Below are 19153 nucleotides of genomic sequence, written 5' to 3' on the forward strand. Positions count from 1 at the left end.
TGTTGGGGAGGGGACAGACCACAATGGGGAAAGGGGAGGCAGAATCACCTCTTCTGGCTTTACAAGGAAGATAAATTAATTGCACACTGATATTTACATACAGGTTCAGAGTGTGCTGAATTACAACCAAACTAAGAGTTATGCACATGAGCAGTTATTGGACTGATTTAAAAAAAAAATTGGACTGATTTTAAAAACGCCAGTAAAGTAAAAAACCCCCATGTTGCAAGTTTGTTCCATTTAGACATGAGAATATCTTTAGCATTTCTGTACAAACAGATTTATTCCATTTTAGTATGGCAATGAGAAAATCAGAAATACCTGTTCTTTAACTACAACCACCTACAACCTACTCCGAGAAAAGAAAAAACCTACTGGGTAAATCATTGCTACAACTTTGCAAAACGTACTGCCTTTGCAAAAATCACCAAATAATTCTACCAAAACACCTTTAACACCTACATCATTTCTAAAAAGCCTACAGATTTTCAAATAATTACTAGCACTTTCATAAATATTTAATGCTGTCTACAATAGTTCTTTGACAGAACTAAAAACCCACTGTGCAAACCCCAATTTTCTTCTGCTGACTAAATAATCAACCCAGCAACTTACAAATCTGCCTTCTGATTCATTAGTATTTTTCCAATTTATAAAAACTAATGTAAAGTTCGCCATTGTTCAGCCTGGAGAAGAGAAGGCTCCAGGGAGACCTTAGAGCCCCTTCCAGTCCCTGAAGGGGCTTCAGGAGAGATGGGGAGGGACTCTTGATCAGGGAGTGGAGCCATAGGATGAGGGGGAATGGTTTTAAATTGAAAGAAGGGAGATTTAGGTTAGATCTCAGGAAGAAATTCTTTGCTGTGAGGGTGGTGAGAGCCTGGCCCAGGTTGCCCAGAGAAGCTGTGGCTGCCCCATCCCTGGAGGGGTTCAAGGCCAGGCTGGATGGGGCTTGGAGCAACCTCGTCTGGTGGGAGGTGTCCCTGCCCAGGGCAGGGGGTTGGAACTCGATGGTATTTAAGGTCTCTTCCAACCCCAACCAGTATATGATTCTATGATAAAGGACGACATACTTGCTATACTGGTCAGCTGCACCAGGAGAGTGTGGGGGCTGATGGGGCAAAGGAAAAAGACAAACCACAGCAGCAGCTTAAGATCCATAATCTCTGATCTTACCTGAGAGAGGGACCAATGAAGCTCACTGACAAGCAATGGCCTGGCTGTGCCTTCCCTCTGTGAAACCATCACTTGTTGCATTTATCACCTGGGAATCCTGCATGTCACATCTCCATCACCTCACACAGTCACTCAAAGTACAGACTGGACCAGAAGGTATTTCTTGGGTATTGGATTTGGTTTTGTTAAAACTTTTTAGTTTAAAAAGTTCCATACAATTGTGCCACTTTCTCAGGAGTGTGTGCACTGTGAGGGAACGTGGAAGAGACACCTCACAGGCTACCAAATTAGCATCTGCAGGAACAAATTACAATGTCTTTGTTCTCCTGCATGGCACAGTCTGATCCAACCTTTGCTAAAAATTAATAAGGCCAATAAAACATATCAGAAATGGAAGGAAAAAGAAAAGTCCAGAGAAGCCCACAAAAGCTGGAGCTGGAGCAGAAGGCCTGGCCTCCTTAGGTGGTGCTGCTGGCAGCCCTGCCACTGCTGGCAAGGCAGAGGCCTTTTAATTTGGGTAAACCAGTAGGTAGGGATGAACATGATGGATTCAGAAGCATAAATCCAAGAATAACTATAGCAGGAACTTAAGTTTAGATTATTAGAAGGTAAATATTCAGCAAGCACTACTCTGCTGTGCATACAATCCTTACAGAGTATCCCTAAAGAGCCACATTTTTCTCTAAATTTGCATATTTTCTTACTCTACGCAGTTATGACTGCTAAGTGCATATAAAAGAACTGTCATGAAATCCAAAAGAGAAGAAAAAAATAAAATCAAAGTCACACTTAGAATTTTATGAGGGACTCATTTAAAATCCTACCTGATTTGCTCTTTCAAGGTCTGTCATGATCATCTCGATTTCATCAGCCCTGGGAGAACAAGAGAGCAGAAGCAGTTATCACATGAAGAATGCCTGCTATATGAGTTCATGCACTGCACAATTGCAACATTCATACAAACAATACCAATTTTCAATATTTTTTTAAAAGGACACAGTAAGACTGATCAGCTAATCTTTTGACTGGTGAAATCCTCTTGGGTTTCAGCTCTGTGGACTGGTTTAAATCTCTGATTTCTTTGCCTCTTCCCTTTCTGCAGCGTAGTAAGTCTATCGATATCTGAGCATATCCATTAGATCTTTGAAGATCTTATTCCCCAACCTTCTGCAGAAGGGGCAGAGTCATCTTTTCTACATGTGAAGGTGCTTCACAGGTGCCAATTACAGGGAAGTCAAAGACTACAGTTCTTCAGTCAACTCCTTGTCGTTTTGGCTAAAAAAACATATCATTAAGTCAAAGAGACCAAGAAATTTTATTTTACATTATGCAGAGGAGAGTTTTTTGAGATTAATAGGAAAGTCAAAGGGTTGAAAACTACAAACAGTCAAGGAAAAAGAGGTCCTTCCCATACGTGTGTTAGGTTGCAGCTCCCAGCCCTGACCCTGTACACACTCCAGCATTTCTCAGACTTCACTCACACAAACAGACCCAATCCTTAAGCAATCCTTTTTTATCATCATGGTGAATCACGGGCAAATATTTCACACTCAGCCTCTCACCTGTGAAAGGTACCAGAAAAAGGGCCTACAGAGCTACAAGTATGTTCTGTATCAATATAAGAAGACATATTACTTCTCCCCAGACATCTTGCCTGTCTTGTATCTCTGGACCATATGGAAGCAATAAACACTATCCTCATCTCCGATGAACAGCAGCTTTAACCAGCAAGTCCTTTTGCAATCTGCCAACACCATAATGTCTGTTTTTTGTTTTTAATCTGTAGCAGATCATTATCAATAAAAGCTGTGAAATACTGGAATTCCCTTCCTCTGCCGATGCAGAAATGTCAGGGTTTGTTTTTCTGCTGATGCCACAGAAGATCCAGTTTTCTATGCAGGTGCTTGCCAGGAAGGATGGTTAATTGAAGTACATCAGGGTACTGGCACGCTCGACACTGGATCATTCCAATGAACATTGACTTACTCTTCAGCAGCATTTTAGGTTTCTGCATGCACACTTAGGGAAATGCAGTAAAAGATCATAATAAGTAAATGTGTATGTATATAAATTAATGGAAAATTATATTTAATTACAGCCTTTAATGTTGTCGGGGCAACATGAATTGCCTTTCGAAAAATCTTTTGGACAATAATGGAAAACAGATTAACGTGTTTTCTTGTGCAGGAGAAGCTAGTGTGCTCTTACATCGGGAAAAAAACATGCACACGATGTTTTGAATTAATAATAAATAACAGACATTAGTTACTGAATTCAACAATCACTCTTTGGGCAAATAAAGATCCATAGTCTGCCAGCAGTAGCCAGCAGACTGACCTGGCCAGGTTAACATAAGCCTACAATAGCAATAACAATAACTCTTTTAAGTCTCTGTAGTTGTGAAAAAAACCCTTTTGTGTTAGACTCCAGACCCAAAATCGTTGTCCATCTCATTAATCCACATATGGAAATTACAGTATTTCACAGGGAAAAGATGTCCCTAAGACCATGCAAAGTGACCCCATTATGTATCAGTAGAGATAAGAGGGAAGAGAGCATCCTAATGCACAAAAAAAAATAATAAGGTTTCCAAGCATTTTATAAATATTTTTAGCCAGGATAGTCTAAGCATCCTCCTCATATGAGCTTATGTATTCAGGTTGAATTTATGTGTGAATGCCTCAGGTTATATGGAGCCAGTAAATGATGTCTGGACTATGTCACATGCCTCCCGGATCAGAGCTGGGAACGTCCCATCCCAACACACCGGCTACAGCTTAAGCAAATCCAGTTTCCGCTCACTTCTCTGTAGAGTTTGGAGAACAATAAAATCACTGCCTTTCCTCCCAAACAGGGGGGTGCCAGGTATCAGCCAAAGGTCTGAAAAACAATCTGAGAAGAGTGAAGGGCTCAGAAGCACAAAACCCATAGAGCAGGAGAGAAAGATCGCCCTGTTTTGGGAGCAGAAAGGTTTTTCAGTTCAGCCGAGGGAACTTTTTGGAGGGAGAAAAGACAATGATTCTGATGCAGAAGAGATAAGCAGGAAGGGGGACAAGTGTGAGGGGGTCTTGACCCACCGAAAGACCCCCAGCCACCTTTAGAGGTCATAGAGACAGGTGAAGGCAGCCAAGGGTAGGGAAAGAGATGAGGAGAGGGGGAGAAGGATCTGAGGGATGTTGGAGGCCAAAGGACCAAGGGGAGATGGGACCAAGAGCAGTAAATCAGAGGAGCACCCCAGGCCAGCAGCACAGTGCTTGGCTGCCGGCAGAACAGGCTGAAACACAGGATGGTGCCTGAAAACCAAGGTGGAAGGCCTCAGGACAATCCTGTATTTAAAATGGACAGAAGTATTAATACCAGTATATGTATGCCATTTCGGCTGGGGTCAGGATTTAAGAGCTCTATTACAGCCCTGCTATACGCAGCCAATTACCAAAAAAAAGCGACGGAGGATATAGAACGCCATAAAAATGACATTTCTGCCCTTCAGCGTGCACAGATAATTCTGACTGAATCCAGTAGAAGTGTCAAACTGTAGCCAAGGGCAAAATTGTCCCTTTGTCCTTGTATCCAGACACACCAGCTGACTGATCCTGAACTCCCCTTTCCCTCACACGTTTTTTCTACCCAGCTTTTCCGCACACAATCTGTCTCCCCACACCTAATAAAAGGATGCAACATCTCCGAAAAAATTCAAGCAAAACACTTCCCAGTCTCGCAGCCTGCACACCAACGGAGGTTAATGCTGCAACCATAAATGTTATCTTTAAGTAAAGTAATGAATTAAATTACTCTATATTCTTTTCCTAGCACAAGTGTCAACAGCATTCAGAAGGATCTTCAAAAGGAATGCAGTCTTTTCATTTTAAAAGCTCAACTACCACATCAGTAGCTGGCACTCAGCAGTCTAAAATCACTTATTTGAGAAAGTCTCTAATAGCTACATTCACTGTTTGCTCAGCAGACGTATTTATTATAAAATAAATTACAGTTCTCACACCTTTTATGCACTCAGAGAAACAACTTGCATTGATTTATTGTTTACAAAGCACCGTCTCCAATTCAAACCCGCAAGGTACGAGGAAGCTCCACTTTGGCTCACTGAATTAGTCCCACACAGGTAATTTTTGATGCATTCACCATCCACCACATTTGCTCATTTTTATCCTTTCCTATTTCAATATTTCTCTTTATTTCAAGGGAACTACTTGACAGGCAAAATACCATCCAGCTCAGGGCTGCCAGCATCTCGTCCTGAGGGTTTTCACTGAAAACCTGGTGGGAATCTCGAAGGGAACAATGGCCAAATTTAGCAAATCCGTGGTTATACTGGCCCTAAATTTCTGACCAAAGTCATTCCGTGTGAACTACACTCACTTGTAAGAGACACTTAAAATCTGATTATTTTACTTTTAAATTTCTTCATTCCTTGTGAGTGCCTGGATTCCTCCATCACCCCAAGAGCTGAAGGCAAGGATGGAGAAAACCCCCCAAAGTTCTGCCTTTCTTCACATAGATACAGAGAACGAGGGTCATTAGTAACAAGACGACCTTTTGCTGAAACACACTGATATTTATGGTGTTTTACAGCAAATTTCTACATTGCAACCCAACATTATTCAGGGTTTCTCAAGGGTTATACTTCCTTAACATTAAAACAGATAATGAGAAAAAGGGTGGGTTAAAAGCTGTTTTCGGGAACAAATATTATCTACCCTGTGCTGTCTCATTCCACAGACGGTATAATCATTTCTCTGATCTAATTCCTTATACTCTACGTGTTAGAGGAAAAGTAATCATGTAACCAAGACTGTGTTACAGATAGCTTGTTCCAAGTTTCAACACTTTCAGGCTAAGGATTTTAGGAAATCAAACTTTAAGCCCAAGCATTTGGAGCTACAGAATAAGCATCACCAAGTAAAAAGAATCTGAACTCTTGAAACAGGATCACCATGAAATATTCTATTATTTCTTCTCTTGCTACTGTGTTTGAAGTGAAAAACAAAATGCATTAAAAGCTATAGATTTTACAAGGTATAAGCTTTTACCAGTCATGAAAGAGCCCTCAAAGCTAACATGCCATCTATAAAAAAAAACAACTTAAGGAGTTTAAAAAAACCCAACAAAACAAAAACCATGCCACTTTTCAATTCAATTGCTTATGGGAAATAAAAACCACAGAAAGGCTCAATTTTCTTTTTAAGATCAAGATAACCGATTAGGTTTAAACAGTGTAACAAGCAAGCAAATTCAAGAATTGGTAACATGGAAGAAGCTCAGTTCTTTTTCTAAATAAAATTAAATCAGATGAAAACCCTAAACACCATGAAGCTATTCACTTGTAAGCAAGAAGAATTTGGACTTTATGATTAAAATCCAGTTGATCCAAGTCCTTCATTTAGATACTAGCTTAAAGAGGCAGAAACAATTCCCTTTTTATTAACATGACAAGCGAATGGTTTGCCAAATCTTGTGGCTGCAGCCCCCTAAACATTCAAACTTAGTGAACCTTGAAGGAAACTGCTGTTGGATTCTTTATACATGGAAGAACTGAAAAATACAGATGACACTTTTGAAATTGCAGTCAGTGGCGTGGCCAAGAAACTTCACTAGCAGGGCAGATTAATATTTTGGTTTGGCAAAAAACAAACAACATTTTTTCCCACACATTTGTTTTCTTTAAAAACATGTATAAGTTTACTGGTCAGAGCAAACGGTCTATGGAGCCACCGGGGCTTGTTAAAATGTTCTAATTACTAAAACATTTATGCAGGCAATTTCAAACTAAAAGCATACATTATCAGCTAATGTGTATTTATGTTTAATTAAGAAAAAAAGAAAAATCCTACTTGTAACATATATCTATGATCATCACAGAGCAGATTTTGGCCAAATTAAGTAAACATCTTAGGCTCTTAAAATTAGAGGCAGTATAACCTAGTACTTTGCTAGCACAAGACAAAATATGGAGAGTTATTTGGGAGGTGAATAAAAGAAGAAGAAGGGTCAGAGCATAAAAAAAAAAAAAAAGTCAAAAAACCAAACCAGTGCATTGAATTTTTTCAAGTTTCAATAAAATTTTTATCAGGGAAAGTTCCTGGGTCTAAGAAGTAATTTCGGATCACTAAACAACGTCAAAATTGCCTGCAGCCCAATGATCACGGCATTCACTCGGGGCACAAGAGCATTCCAGCATTTGAATATTCAATTTTATTTTTTCTTTAAGCAAAAAAGAAGGATGACAATTTTTCTACCCAAATTCAAGACTTTTTCTAAGCTCTGCTGGTAGATGCCCTCATCTAATCCCTGCTCCTCAGCGGTCAAGGCAAATTGCCCATGGCGCTGGCTTGCCTCATTTCTAGGACCTACATATGAAGAACCAAACATTTCCTTTGAAGCTCTTAGAAAGTTTCCAATACAAGGTAATATAAAAAAAAAACCCTAATTACATTTTTCTTGCACTGTACACACAGTTTAGCCATTTTTAGACTTCATAATGATTCTAATCCAACAAACATCCAAACGAGATAATTCCACCTTTATTGCTAATACAACCTCCAAAATAATAGACTCAAGGGTCAATCACAGAAAGAAAAAAAAAAAAAGTTATTTCAGCATAACCAGTATAGCAACTCAAAGGGCAAGAACTCACACACTTTTTACTAAGTTCTCAAATCTACTTTTCAAATTGCAAGAGCTATAGGTTAATATTTTCTTTCACAGCAACCCTCTAAGGATCTTCAGATCAGATAATCCTTTTTCCAATGTCATATAAATCCAGGCCTCTTGTAAAAGAATTTCTCTGTTCAGGGATTCATAAATCCACCAACTTTAGTAATGAATTGGGTGTTTCCTTCCCTGGGAACTCAATTGAAGAAAAAATCCTCTCTCTGCTAAGCAGTGAAACACTGAAGGCTTTAAATTGAGAGATCAAAGAAAGGCTGGTTTCAGGTGCTCTAGCGATTACACAATACGTCATCTGGATTAATCTGGGGAATGGTTAAGTGTCCACTGTACATTGTCCAGACCCCTCTTTGCAGTTACCCTACACTAAATCAATTTTCTCCCCTAGCAAAAAGGAAAAGAGACTCAATGCTAACTTTTTTCAGGTTTTTTTTTTTTCATTTTATTAGAATTAATTCTTGTTTCCCTTCATTGCTAGCCTTGTACTCATGCAGTGCACCACATACAGATTCAAGCTGAAAAAATAAATGAAATCTCACACAAAGATTTCCCATTAAGCACACCAGGTTAGTATCCTAAGTACCAGGATCAAGCAGTCACACCAGCTGCAGGTATGAGCTTCAAATAAATGATGTCCTAGGCGCTTGAAAGATGTCAAGTGATCATCAAATATTGATAAAGGTTAAAGAAACTGCTTATAAAGCCCAAGATATTGAGCAATACCTGGACAATACAAGACAAGAATCATCTCAATCGTTAGAAGGAAGAGACCCTATTGAATGAAGCATCTTTCAGTCCTTAGAAAAACTGCTTTCCAAGAAAACCTGCACAGCACTTTTTTCACTTTGTTTTCTCTTTCATGGCTTAAATCAGGATTTCAAGGATAACAAAATCATGTTTGCAACTATAAAGTTTTAAACACAATAGAAATCAGCTTTATTATATTCCAGTGGTACACTGGGGAGCAGGGTTTCTAAAGAGCAGCAGTGTTTTCTTAATCGGTTCTACAGAGAGAAATTGATGAGAGTGACACTAATTGATATGCTCAATAAAATATAAAGAGAAAAACCAGGAATTATATATTACAGATAATATCAACTCATAGAACCCCAGAGCTGTAATTCCTACAGAGTTACACGCTTGACCTTGACACACCTTGCAAACCAAAGAAGAACGCTTAACGTGAGCAGCTGGGAGAAAGAAAAGGCATATTGGTTGTACAAAAAAGTAGCCATGTATATAAATAGATGGTACGTCTTTTTTATTTGATGACAATACTATTTTCTTACATGGCACATATTTACATATATTGCACCAAAGCCAATATGAATCTTAGCTCCTCATTAGTGCTCAACCCTCCATTTAAACACCTATTAGTCAACTTTCACTGTGTTTTTCTCTCCACAAGAACAGGGCTCTTGTGAATTCTGCGTCCACCCATCACACTGCCCATGACAGAAAGGGAAAGAAATGCAATAAATCCTTTTTCTCCCTGTCTCATGATCAAACATGTCCTCTTTCACAATGTATTTTTGCTTTACCCCGCAAAGCCTTATGAGTAGTGTTAAAATGAGTAATTAGGAGTGTCCAGATTTGGATCATTCTGGGGCTCCTCCCACCTCAGACCACTGGTGACAATCTGTTGGGCCACTGAGTTCAAAGAAGGCTGTTGAAACATGAGCTAATTTTTGCAACTGGAATTTGCAGAAAAAAAAAAGAACCTTGTTTAGACAGACCTAAAAATCAGTTTCCACTAATTTGTGAGGGAGCTGGTGAGAAGTCTGCACCCTCACAAGCTGCAGGCTCTAGTACTGTCGGGCAGAGAGGAGGCCCCAGTTCTGGCATAATCAGTTTGACCTGTCTTTGGAGACTATGGGGAAAAGGAGAAAGAACTTTATGATGTTTATCTTGTGGTGTTATTTACGCCTCAATCCCACCTGCACTAATGTCCTGAGGTCAAGATGTTGTACCAGCATCATTACAAACCCACCAGATCTGCAGGATCAAATCCTGAGGGTGAAGCACACAATCTCCAGGTTATGCCGGATGTTCACGCTCAGAGGAGATGATTTAGACAAACAAACATTTCCAGCTGCCTTCCTGGCCACTGCCAGGCTGCACCGAGCTGTGCCCTGGGTAGCAGGAGTCTCTGCCTCATCCAATACTACGGCTCTGAGGATTTTCTAACAATGCAAGATGACACAGATGCGGCAAACTCCCTATTTCCTAGTGCCTCCTGTTACAAATTGAAAGAGCTTGCTGCAATTCCCCTCTCCTGACTCCAGTTGATTCAATAACGTACCAGAATTTAAACACAGACACCCTTCCCTCTCCCTCACTCGCACACAAAGCATATCAAAAGCATGGAATTACTCCTGACTTGGCCTTGAGCAGCCAACATGATGTCAATTTTACATGTTTTATAAAGCAACAGCATGTAGAAAGCAACTCAAATGCAGGTCATATCAAGCATGTGACCCACAGAGCAATCAAAGACTGCCTGAAACTGTCATTCAAGGTTCAATCATCTTCTTGCAGGAAAAATGAAACATCTGTGGCCCAGAGAATTAAGTTATGTATTGCATAATTCATCTGGTGTCTGCCACAGCAGCCATTTTAATGCTCTAGTGATAAACATGTTTGATTATTTTTGTTTTGTTTCCTGTTGCCTCCATGGTATTTCTATTTATCTACCCTTACTACAATGCATAATGGAGATAACAAATATACAAAACAGTGTTTCAGTCGTCTGATAAGACATGGGAAATCAGCAGTCTTATTAATCACACTAAGGCAGCATCATTATTAAACTTTATGTTCCCTGTAATTGTACTCATTTTGGTTCTTTTGGGTACACTCTGTAGTTAGATTTGATTATGAAATCACTGTTTCCCAAGGATCCAAACATGAGCTTTAGAGGTCTTTCTACTAGAAAGCCGCTCTCCTCGTACACAAAGAGAGTTTCTCACTGTTTCCTAGGTTTTCATTCCCTCTTTTTTTTTTTGATCCCGACATCAGCTGAAGGAATGTGCATCTCATACCAGACAACACAGAGGAACCCCCTCTGTTCACTGATGCCACCAGTAGGTTTGTGGTCTGCACTGTCAGAAACCCAAATCTGAAGCATCCTTTGCAAGTCATTTTGGGAAGTGATTGTTTTAATGGTAGCTGAGTTCAATTTGCTTGCAAACTCGTAAACCTTAACACTTTCCACCTGCCATGAACTTCACTGACTTTCAGAACAGGTCCCTGCAGAGCAGGTGGGAGTTTTAAAGCTCCCATGCCCTGCTTTGTGGTGTTTATTCCCGTTGCCAGGAGTTGACCATTTCTGCAGTTTACTCACAGAGCTGTAGATGCCAGATAATCTGTAACACGATTAAAGAGAGCAGCTATTATTTGTGCAAAATTTAATAGGCTTGGTCAAAACCGCCTTGCTCCAACAAGGCGCTTTGCACTGGCCTGATGGAAGAAAACAAGCAACAGCCTCTGAAGGGGTGGAGTTGGGTGTATTCTTACCCATTTTCATGATTTGGAGTCTATAGGATGCCCACAGTGAGCAAAATCCTGACTGTAAAACAAAGCCTGATTTGGTAGGAGCAGAGTTTTACCTAATCCCCTGAAAGCTTGCAGGCCGCTTCCTGTGATGCTCTACACGGAGGTGAGTCAGTGGATAAAATAACACATTCTCCTGTAAGCCCAAATACAAATAAAGCACTGTTTCCTATCGATTGTTCCTATAAAATTGTTTAGACAGTACCTATTGTAATAATATCAGCTGTCCCATCTGTGCTCTGTAGCTGCCCCCCATTGCTACTTCCTCCTGCAATATTTCTAGGGTCGCTCTCTCATCCCCTAAATGTCACCTCTCCTCCTCCCAGCCCACAAATGGAAATACAGATTATGGATACTTTCCAGCAACACATAAAGGGCTGATCAACCACAAGTGGAGAGGCAAATGCTGCTCTCACCACCTGCAGCCTTCAAATCAAATGGATTATTTGTCCATCTTTCCTATCCACTCCCCATTCCTACAAGATTCACCAGAGTTCCCTGCGCCAGGGATTTCCAACACTGTTAATTTCTGTTGCAGTCAATTATCAGCTTCCACATTCATTTAGGAGGGGAACTGATAAAGGGATGACCCAGCGGGTGGGGGATCCCAGCACAACCCACCCCAGGCCCAGGGCAGGTTCCTTTTCCTGGGATGCTGGGCTGAAGGCTGTGGTCCTGCAGGGCCACCGCTGGCTGCATCTGCACTGCACAAGAGCACAACTTGCCATTTTTGCTTTTGCTTGAAAAAAAATGTGTAGCATAAAGTATAAAATAAGAACTTCCTTAAAGACCCGACCTTAACTGATTAACCCTGCTGCTCTACACCTCACATAAGCTGTTTTATAATTGTTTCTCTAAATAAATAATAATAATAATAATAATAGATAGTTTGGCATTTTGGAGGCACAGCACCTGCAACAATTTACTGATTTTTTACTGATGGAGTTAAAATAGATCATCTATCCTAAATTAGATACCTTAATTGGCAGCATCTTAGGTGTCATTCTTTTTTATCAGAATGGCATACTTTAAACCGTGAAGAATCAGCAGGAAGAATTGTCTGTGCTTTGATTAAAGATCCTCTAAAAATACACACAAATACTTTACCTTACTCAATAATGTCACTGGAGTTACAAGGTATAGAAACAGTACATGTATCTTGGCAAGGTCATAGGGGTTTCTGGGTGGTTTTTTGGTTGGTTTTGGTGGGTTGTTTTTTTTAGAATCACCGTTATCACACCAGAAAAACTACTTTAGGTTTTGAGTAGTTACAATCACAAAATGAACAACCTTCCCTCATTCTACACCAATGCTAAAATCACATATTTGTGTATGTTTGTTTTCTTTAATACAAAAATAACCTCAAAAATTGGACACTGTTCACAATTTTTACTATAGCAACACAGATATTCCAGACTCCTCTTTAGGAGTTTCTTTCCAGAGATGCTCAGCATCTCTTCTTCTCCCTAACTATAGAAAGAGCTGAGGAGCTCAGTAATTTGGAAAATTTCGGTGTCTATTAATTTCTCCACTTACTTATTCTGTATCTCTGTCCATCACTGTAAGAACCTATAAAATGCTTTTCTTTACCTCAGTCTATATTCAGCAAAACAGATTTAAGTCAGTTTGAAAATAAAACAGTAGAGTAAGCAATTTTATGTACAGGTGTCACTCCACAGGCATACATCAAGGGAAAATTACTGTTTACCACCACAGCAATGACAGACCATCAGCTCCTACCTTGTGGAGAATGGTAATTTTCCAGTGGCCTGAACATGTATTAGGGTAAATATAACAGACTAAAGAAGATAAATCCATACCTGTTTCAATCTTAGCTGAATAGCTCAAGTTCTCTAAATTATCTGTCCCCTCTACCCACTTTGACTTTGGCAACTGGTACGACGGAGTATAAAACAACATCCTACATGGCCTTTTGAAGGATTTACTGGCATAAACCAAGATAAATATGTCCACTAGGCCAATAATCTCCAGCTTACTATTTCTTACCAAGCTGCTCGTCTATCCCTCCCAGCACGTTTACTAACAGGCACCCAAATATTATAATATCCTGCTTCCTGATGTTGTCAAATGCACCTGTAGCATCTGGTCAGTGCTTTATGATGGATAACAAAAAGGCATTATTTAGTGAGAGAATCCAGATAAAAATGCAACTTATTTTTACCTTTTGCCTTTATCTATGTAAAGGACATGCACAATGTGCAGAAGAAAAGCTAAATGTTGGTTCTGTAACATAGCATTCAAGTGGGAGATGGATTTGGGTAATGTTTTAGATGCTTTTGGCTTCAGAAGTGAGTATAGGTAATGTGCCTATTCTCTGCTAGCTACTCAAGCAAGTATTTCCTTCTGGCTATCAAAGAAAATAGCATTAGATCGTCTCTGATAAAGGCAACTCATGTCCTTCTATCCAATAAATAGACTGAAAAAGCATAAAGCATGATGGGAGGTGCGTTTACTGTACATTTTGAGTAGGTTTTACCTTTCCCATGAGCTATGCTGAAGATTAACAACCAGGATGATTGCTGTCTTCATAATAATGTATCCAATTACCAATATGGTTTTCTCTCTCCCCAATTTGTTCCTGCATTGCCCTGAATGGAAACACTACTTCTGTCAAATTGCAATCATGTCACCATTTTGCAGTTTCAGTTTACAGCTATCAATAGCACAAATCTTGCTGACCTGAGTGACAAAGCTGCAAAAAAGCAGGTAGAAAGAAACAAAGGAGGGAACGGGAGACCACAAAATAGAGAAAACAAACCGGAGGGAGACGAAAAGGCAGGTATTGTCTAAATCTGCACAACAAGCATCAGCTCATTATTCCTTAATGGAGACCGATGCCTGCGACACAGAAAAACCTCCTGGTCTTCAGATGAAAGAGTTGCCTTTCTCTCTGTCCCTTCCCTCCTCTGGATTTGCTCTCACACCAGTGGGGCATCCTGAGCAGCAGACTCAGCCTCCAGTTGCCCTCAGGAGCTTTGCTGGTGGAGAAGCTGGATGGTAGGTTGGCACCAATTAAGATGCTGCGCTGGTGTGAATCAGCGCAACTTCACTCGAGCCGCTTGTACCAGCAGAATATCCAGCATATTTTATTTTTACATCTTTGCTGAATATATAAAGCTGCTCAATTCTTTTCTAACTTTAGTCGCCAGTTGTATCGGATTATGAGAAATGCTCCCTAATATGATTGACAGATTGCCTGTCTACACAGAATCTAAACTAGATATATATTAGACAGCCAAATTACTTTAAATAATCCTTCGCGGCAAAACCCAACAACACTAGGTACTACCACAAGCCCTCGGAGGACAACAGTGCAGTATTTTCTAATTTAACCTTTTACAATTTTATTTGCAGAAACACTTTTCAAATTCTCTATTTCCCTTTCAACGGTTGTTTAGCCTTTAAAATACTGCTAAAGTAAAACAGCTTCAGGCTTGACTAATATTGTAGTCTGTGGTATGGAACTATTTGATTATTCTGTTTCAACAGTTAATGTAACAGGTTTAGTATTTCTACAAATGGGGAGTTTGAACTGGAAATAATAGTTTTCTGTTGCTAATGACAATTCCTCGACATTTCTACTATATCCAAAAGATATGCTGATGTCAGAAGGCTCTTCAGTGGATGAAAACCATCCTTCCTAAACGTCAAAAAAAGCTGTAGCACAGAAAGGAGGTAAGACAATGCCAGTCCACCTTTTGGATTTGCCTATTTTTTAATGCATTTCTAAGTCTATTAACCAATTAACAGCCAAAAGACCAGCATTTGCTTGATGAGCAAGGTGACACTGTTGAGATCTTTTTTTGTGCCATCAGTTCCTGCACTGTCAGTGTAAAAGTTTTAAAGTTTCCAAATACAGCATATCTAGTCTTCCCATATTTTCTCTACACTTAGCTCCTTTTAAGGCGTAAAGTAGTAAATCAGTAATTCAGGGGAACTTTGCTTTGCTTCTCAAGTGTTATACAAACAAAGAGGATGGGGCCAGACTTGCCGGCCCCTCGGTGGCACAAGCTCTGCTTCCTTTCCCCTCCGCCTTCCCTTCCCTGCACCATCTTCCCAAGCCGCGGGCTGAAGAGTGCAACAAAGGTTTATTTGGTGTTTTATCAGAAATTAGACTGCCCTGCTGTCATACACATAAAAAAGGGCCGGGAGGAGAGGGTCTATATGGGCAGGATGTACTAATACATTGTAAAGTTCACAACTTTCATCCAGGGAAGTTTTTTTCTTTAACTTGTTCCCAGAAATGGTCAATAATTAAGTCTTCCCCAGGCCCTGGCCATGGAGCTTCTTTTAGGGTTGTAACAGCTTCAGTACTGCTAACCTTACTGCTATATCAATACTATGCACATAGAAAATACAAGGGAACAGGAATTAAATTAAAGAGAAAGCGTGTGTGGGGGAAATGTTAAATAAAAAATGCAGTTAACCAGAAACCAGACAATATATTACTGAATCACAGAATCTTCTAGGTTGGAAGGGACCTTAAAGATCATCTTGTCCAACCATCAACCTAACTGACAAAAATAGACACCCGCACAACAAACAAAAAGCATCACCATCACTAAACCATATCTCCCAGCACCACATCAACCCGTCTTTTGAACACCTCCAGGGATGGTGCCTCAACCACCTCCCTGGGCAGCCCATTCCAATGGCTGATGACCCTTTCAGTGAAAAATTTTTTCCCAATATCCAGCCTGAACCTCCCCTGGCGCAACTTGAGGCCGTTTCCTCTCGTCCTGTCGCCTGGGACTTGGGAGAAGAGACCGACCCCCACCTCTCTACACCCTCCTTTCAGGTAGTTGTAGAGAGCAATAAGGTCTCACTGAAAAATAGTAACAAAAAGTGTTAGAGAAAAAGCTGGGTTTATCTGCCATACGTGACACAGGAAGACTGCTAAAGACTGACCTGGGTGAGAACCGGCGTGTGCCCGGCACGTCCCACCACCGCCTGGCTCCACGCCGGGGGAACCGGGAGCCACAGCATCACCGACGGCCGGGCGGTGACAAAAATCAATCCAACAGGCAGCAAGACAAATAAGTCATCTGTATCACAGCTCAAATATGTTTTTTTGATCAATAATAGAAAATTAACTCGCACTCCTTTGCCAAGAAAATAGATTATTTAATCAGAGCACAGACAGATAGAGATGTTACATAATCAGAACTAGCTCGCTCCGCTATATTTAGTGGCCACCGTCTTTCAGTGAAGAGGGCAAAAGTACAGCCATTATCAGTTACAAGCCCCAGACTGAAATGGTTTTCTGACGAGTTAAGCTGGTCCGACATACTTAACATCAAGCTATTGTATATTTATAACTACAACAACAACAACGATGACAGTATGAAGGCAACAAAGAGGGAAAAGACAAGAAAAGCCACTGCCGTCCTACAGGGTTAGAAGGACCAAGTCCCAACTAGAACTTATACACCAGGGGGTCTACAATAGTGATTTCTAACCTTTCTAACCTTCAGACTACCTGGAGTTTTCCATCAAAGGATGAAACATTAGCATAGCACATTTACAGCTTATGACTGGTTGCCTTTCACGGTTATTTCTGTGATCTCTTCGCAATAACCAGTGGAATTGCAGGAATTTGCAGAACACACAGAAAATCACTGATCTAGACCATCAACACAGAGCTCTCTTAATAGTACTGCAGCCTGACTGGGTGCACTGTGCGTAGCTAAGAGCCTTCCACCAGTCCCAGATCCACAGTATCTTAATTAGAAGCTCAAAGAAATGTCTGTCCATGGATAGTCCCTGAGATGAGGACAACAGTATCATCAACGTGAGCATCCTTCCTTCCCTCCAGCTTCCCTACCAAACAGTAAACACTAGGGAAAAAGCACAATTAATGCTCTAAGTCAAGCACCTTGAGCTTTTATGGCTTCAGATATGGAAAAAAACCAAATAAAACATCAGAAAAAACAGCAGTTAAACTAAGTTTATAAGCCTTCCACACTTTTAAGTAAAAGTGACAGGAAACCCCCTGTTCCTATTTGGAACATGGATAGAAAGAATGCTTAGTAGAATAGCCAGTGATTAACATTGGCAACTACCATTTCTTATATGATTTTAGGTATCAAAAATCAACAAGCAACTACATTAACCAGTATTTGCATCAGGTTCATAGAGCTGCTTCATGCAGCGTGAATGTCCAAGCACAGCACCTCGCCCAGACACTGAACACAGAGAAGTCACAGAAGACATGATTCTGCAGGGCCTTCAAGGTGTCTTTTTCCCTGGGATGTCTGTTTTAGGCATTCAAGAGAAACAAAAAGTTCATGCAGACAAAAAATTCTTAGTGATTAGAAAAATAAGAAAATAAACAGTATAAGGAGAAATCAAAGACAGCTGCTTCAGTAACAGGTACCTTAAAGATCCCTCAAATGTTTGGGAAAGCTGGAGAGGAAAGAAAGCGCTTTGCCCATTAAAAATAATAATAATAAAAGATAATTATAGCTGGCTCCAAATGTTAACAATTTAATAGTTACAGGATCTAAGTACTGTAAATGACTAATGCATGCAGCAAATGTATTCACAATAGCGTACAAAACAAAGCCCTTAAAATTAGATAGCTCTGGGAAAAAAAAAGGATAAACTGTTTTATAACATCAGCTCTGAAGCACGTGACATTGAGAAAGTCTCTGTATTATCTTCCTTTTGTGACTGGCAACAAGAGCATCTCCTTGATTTGCCAAGATGACAAAAGGCCAACAATGCACAATTTGGGAGCTCTAGGAACCTGCAGGATTAGAACAACAATGCTGTATTTTTTACAATTCTTAAAAGAATGAGACATGATGGGTGATTTTTTTCTATCTGCACAAAAAGTTACAACATATTTTAAGACAGTTGTCAATATATAAAGCCAAGGAAAGACTGCTGAAAATTTAAGTGACTACAAACTGGAATAACTAATAAAACTGCTGATTATTTACTATTTGCCACTTTTTGTGTATATCTTTTGCCTGTAACATTCAAAAAAACAACTTTAATCCCTACCCCCTTGCCGTGACTGCAGTTCTACTTTTAATAAACTACCAGTATTTCCCCCACATAATTAATGGAACAGGAGCACAGAAATCAATCCATTCAGCCGTGTCCTGTAAACAAATACTAATTTGCTGTTTATTTTAGTTGACTAAAAGATACTTATGTACACATAACTGAGTAGCCACTGGTCACAGGTTCAAGCTGCTTGTTAAAAAAGGACTTTTCTGCCTCGGTCTGTGGGTGTTTTGGTGAAGACCAGAGTGCAGCAGCGCTGGCCCCGTGGCAGGACCAGCGAGTGAGAACACGGAAACATTTCCTTCTCCAAACATGCCCACACGGAGACCATCATTTCTCTTCCTAAACAAACACCAGCACAGGTCACTCCTTCCTGCCTCCAGGTAGGCACTTCCAGTGCTCCAGGCTAATGGACAATGTCCTTCAGGCTCGGTGGCAGGGGCTCTGGACACCAATTTATCAAGCAGGGAATGAAAGCCGAAGTCAGGGCTAGCAGCAGCCTGCTGGCCCTCATTTCCTTCGTGGATGACCTGCTATTGAGCCAGAACCAGCAGCTCTCCTCACTAAAACTTCCAGTATATTTTCTATTATCAAAGCCAGAAATTCTGTTGAGTAATGCTTTCGTTCAATTTGCTCACAATGTTCTCTGTTGATGAATATACCTGATTTCATGTAAATGTGATTAAATAAATCAGACAATGCGAGGCTG

At 40.2% G+C, this 19153-nt stretch overlaps 1 protein-coding gene across 1 annotated transcript in view; it reads right to left on the minus strand.

Annotated features, from left to right (window-relative positions):
* Positions 1–19153, minus strand: part of CUX1 (cut-like homeobox 1) — a 206544-nt gene that overhangs the window by 75898 nt on the left and 111493 nt on the right. The window contains exon 9 of the mRNA XM_014953031.1: positions 1998–2046. Coding sequence (XP_014808517.1) covers positions 1998–2046 — 49 coding nt within the window. The remainder of the gene's footprint in view (positions 1–1997; positions 2047–19153) is intronic.

Source organism: Calidris pugnax, unplaced genomic scaffold (genome assembly GCF_001431845.1).
Source record: "Calidris pugnax isolate Ruff unplaced genomic scaffold, ASM143184v1 scaffold133, whole genome shotgun sequence".
Lineage (NCBI taxonomy): Eukaryota > Metazoa > Chordata > Aves > Charadriiformes > Scolopacidae > Calidris > Calidris pugnax.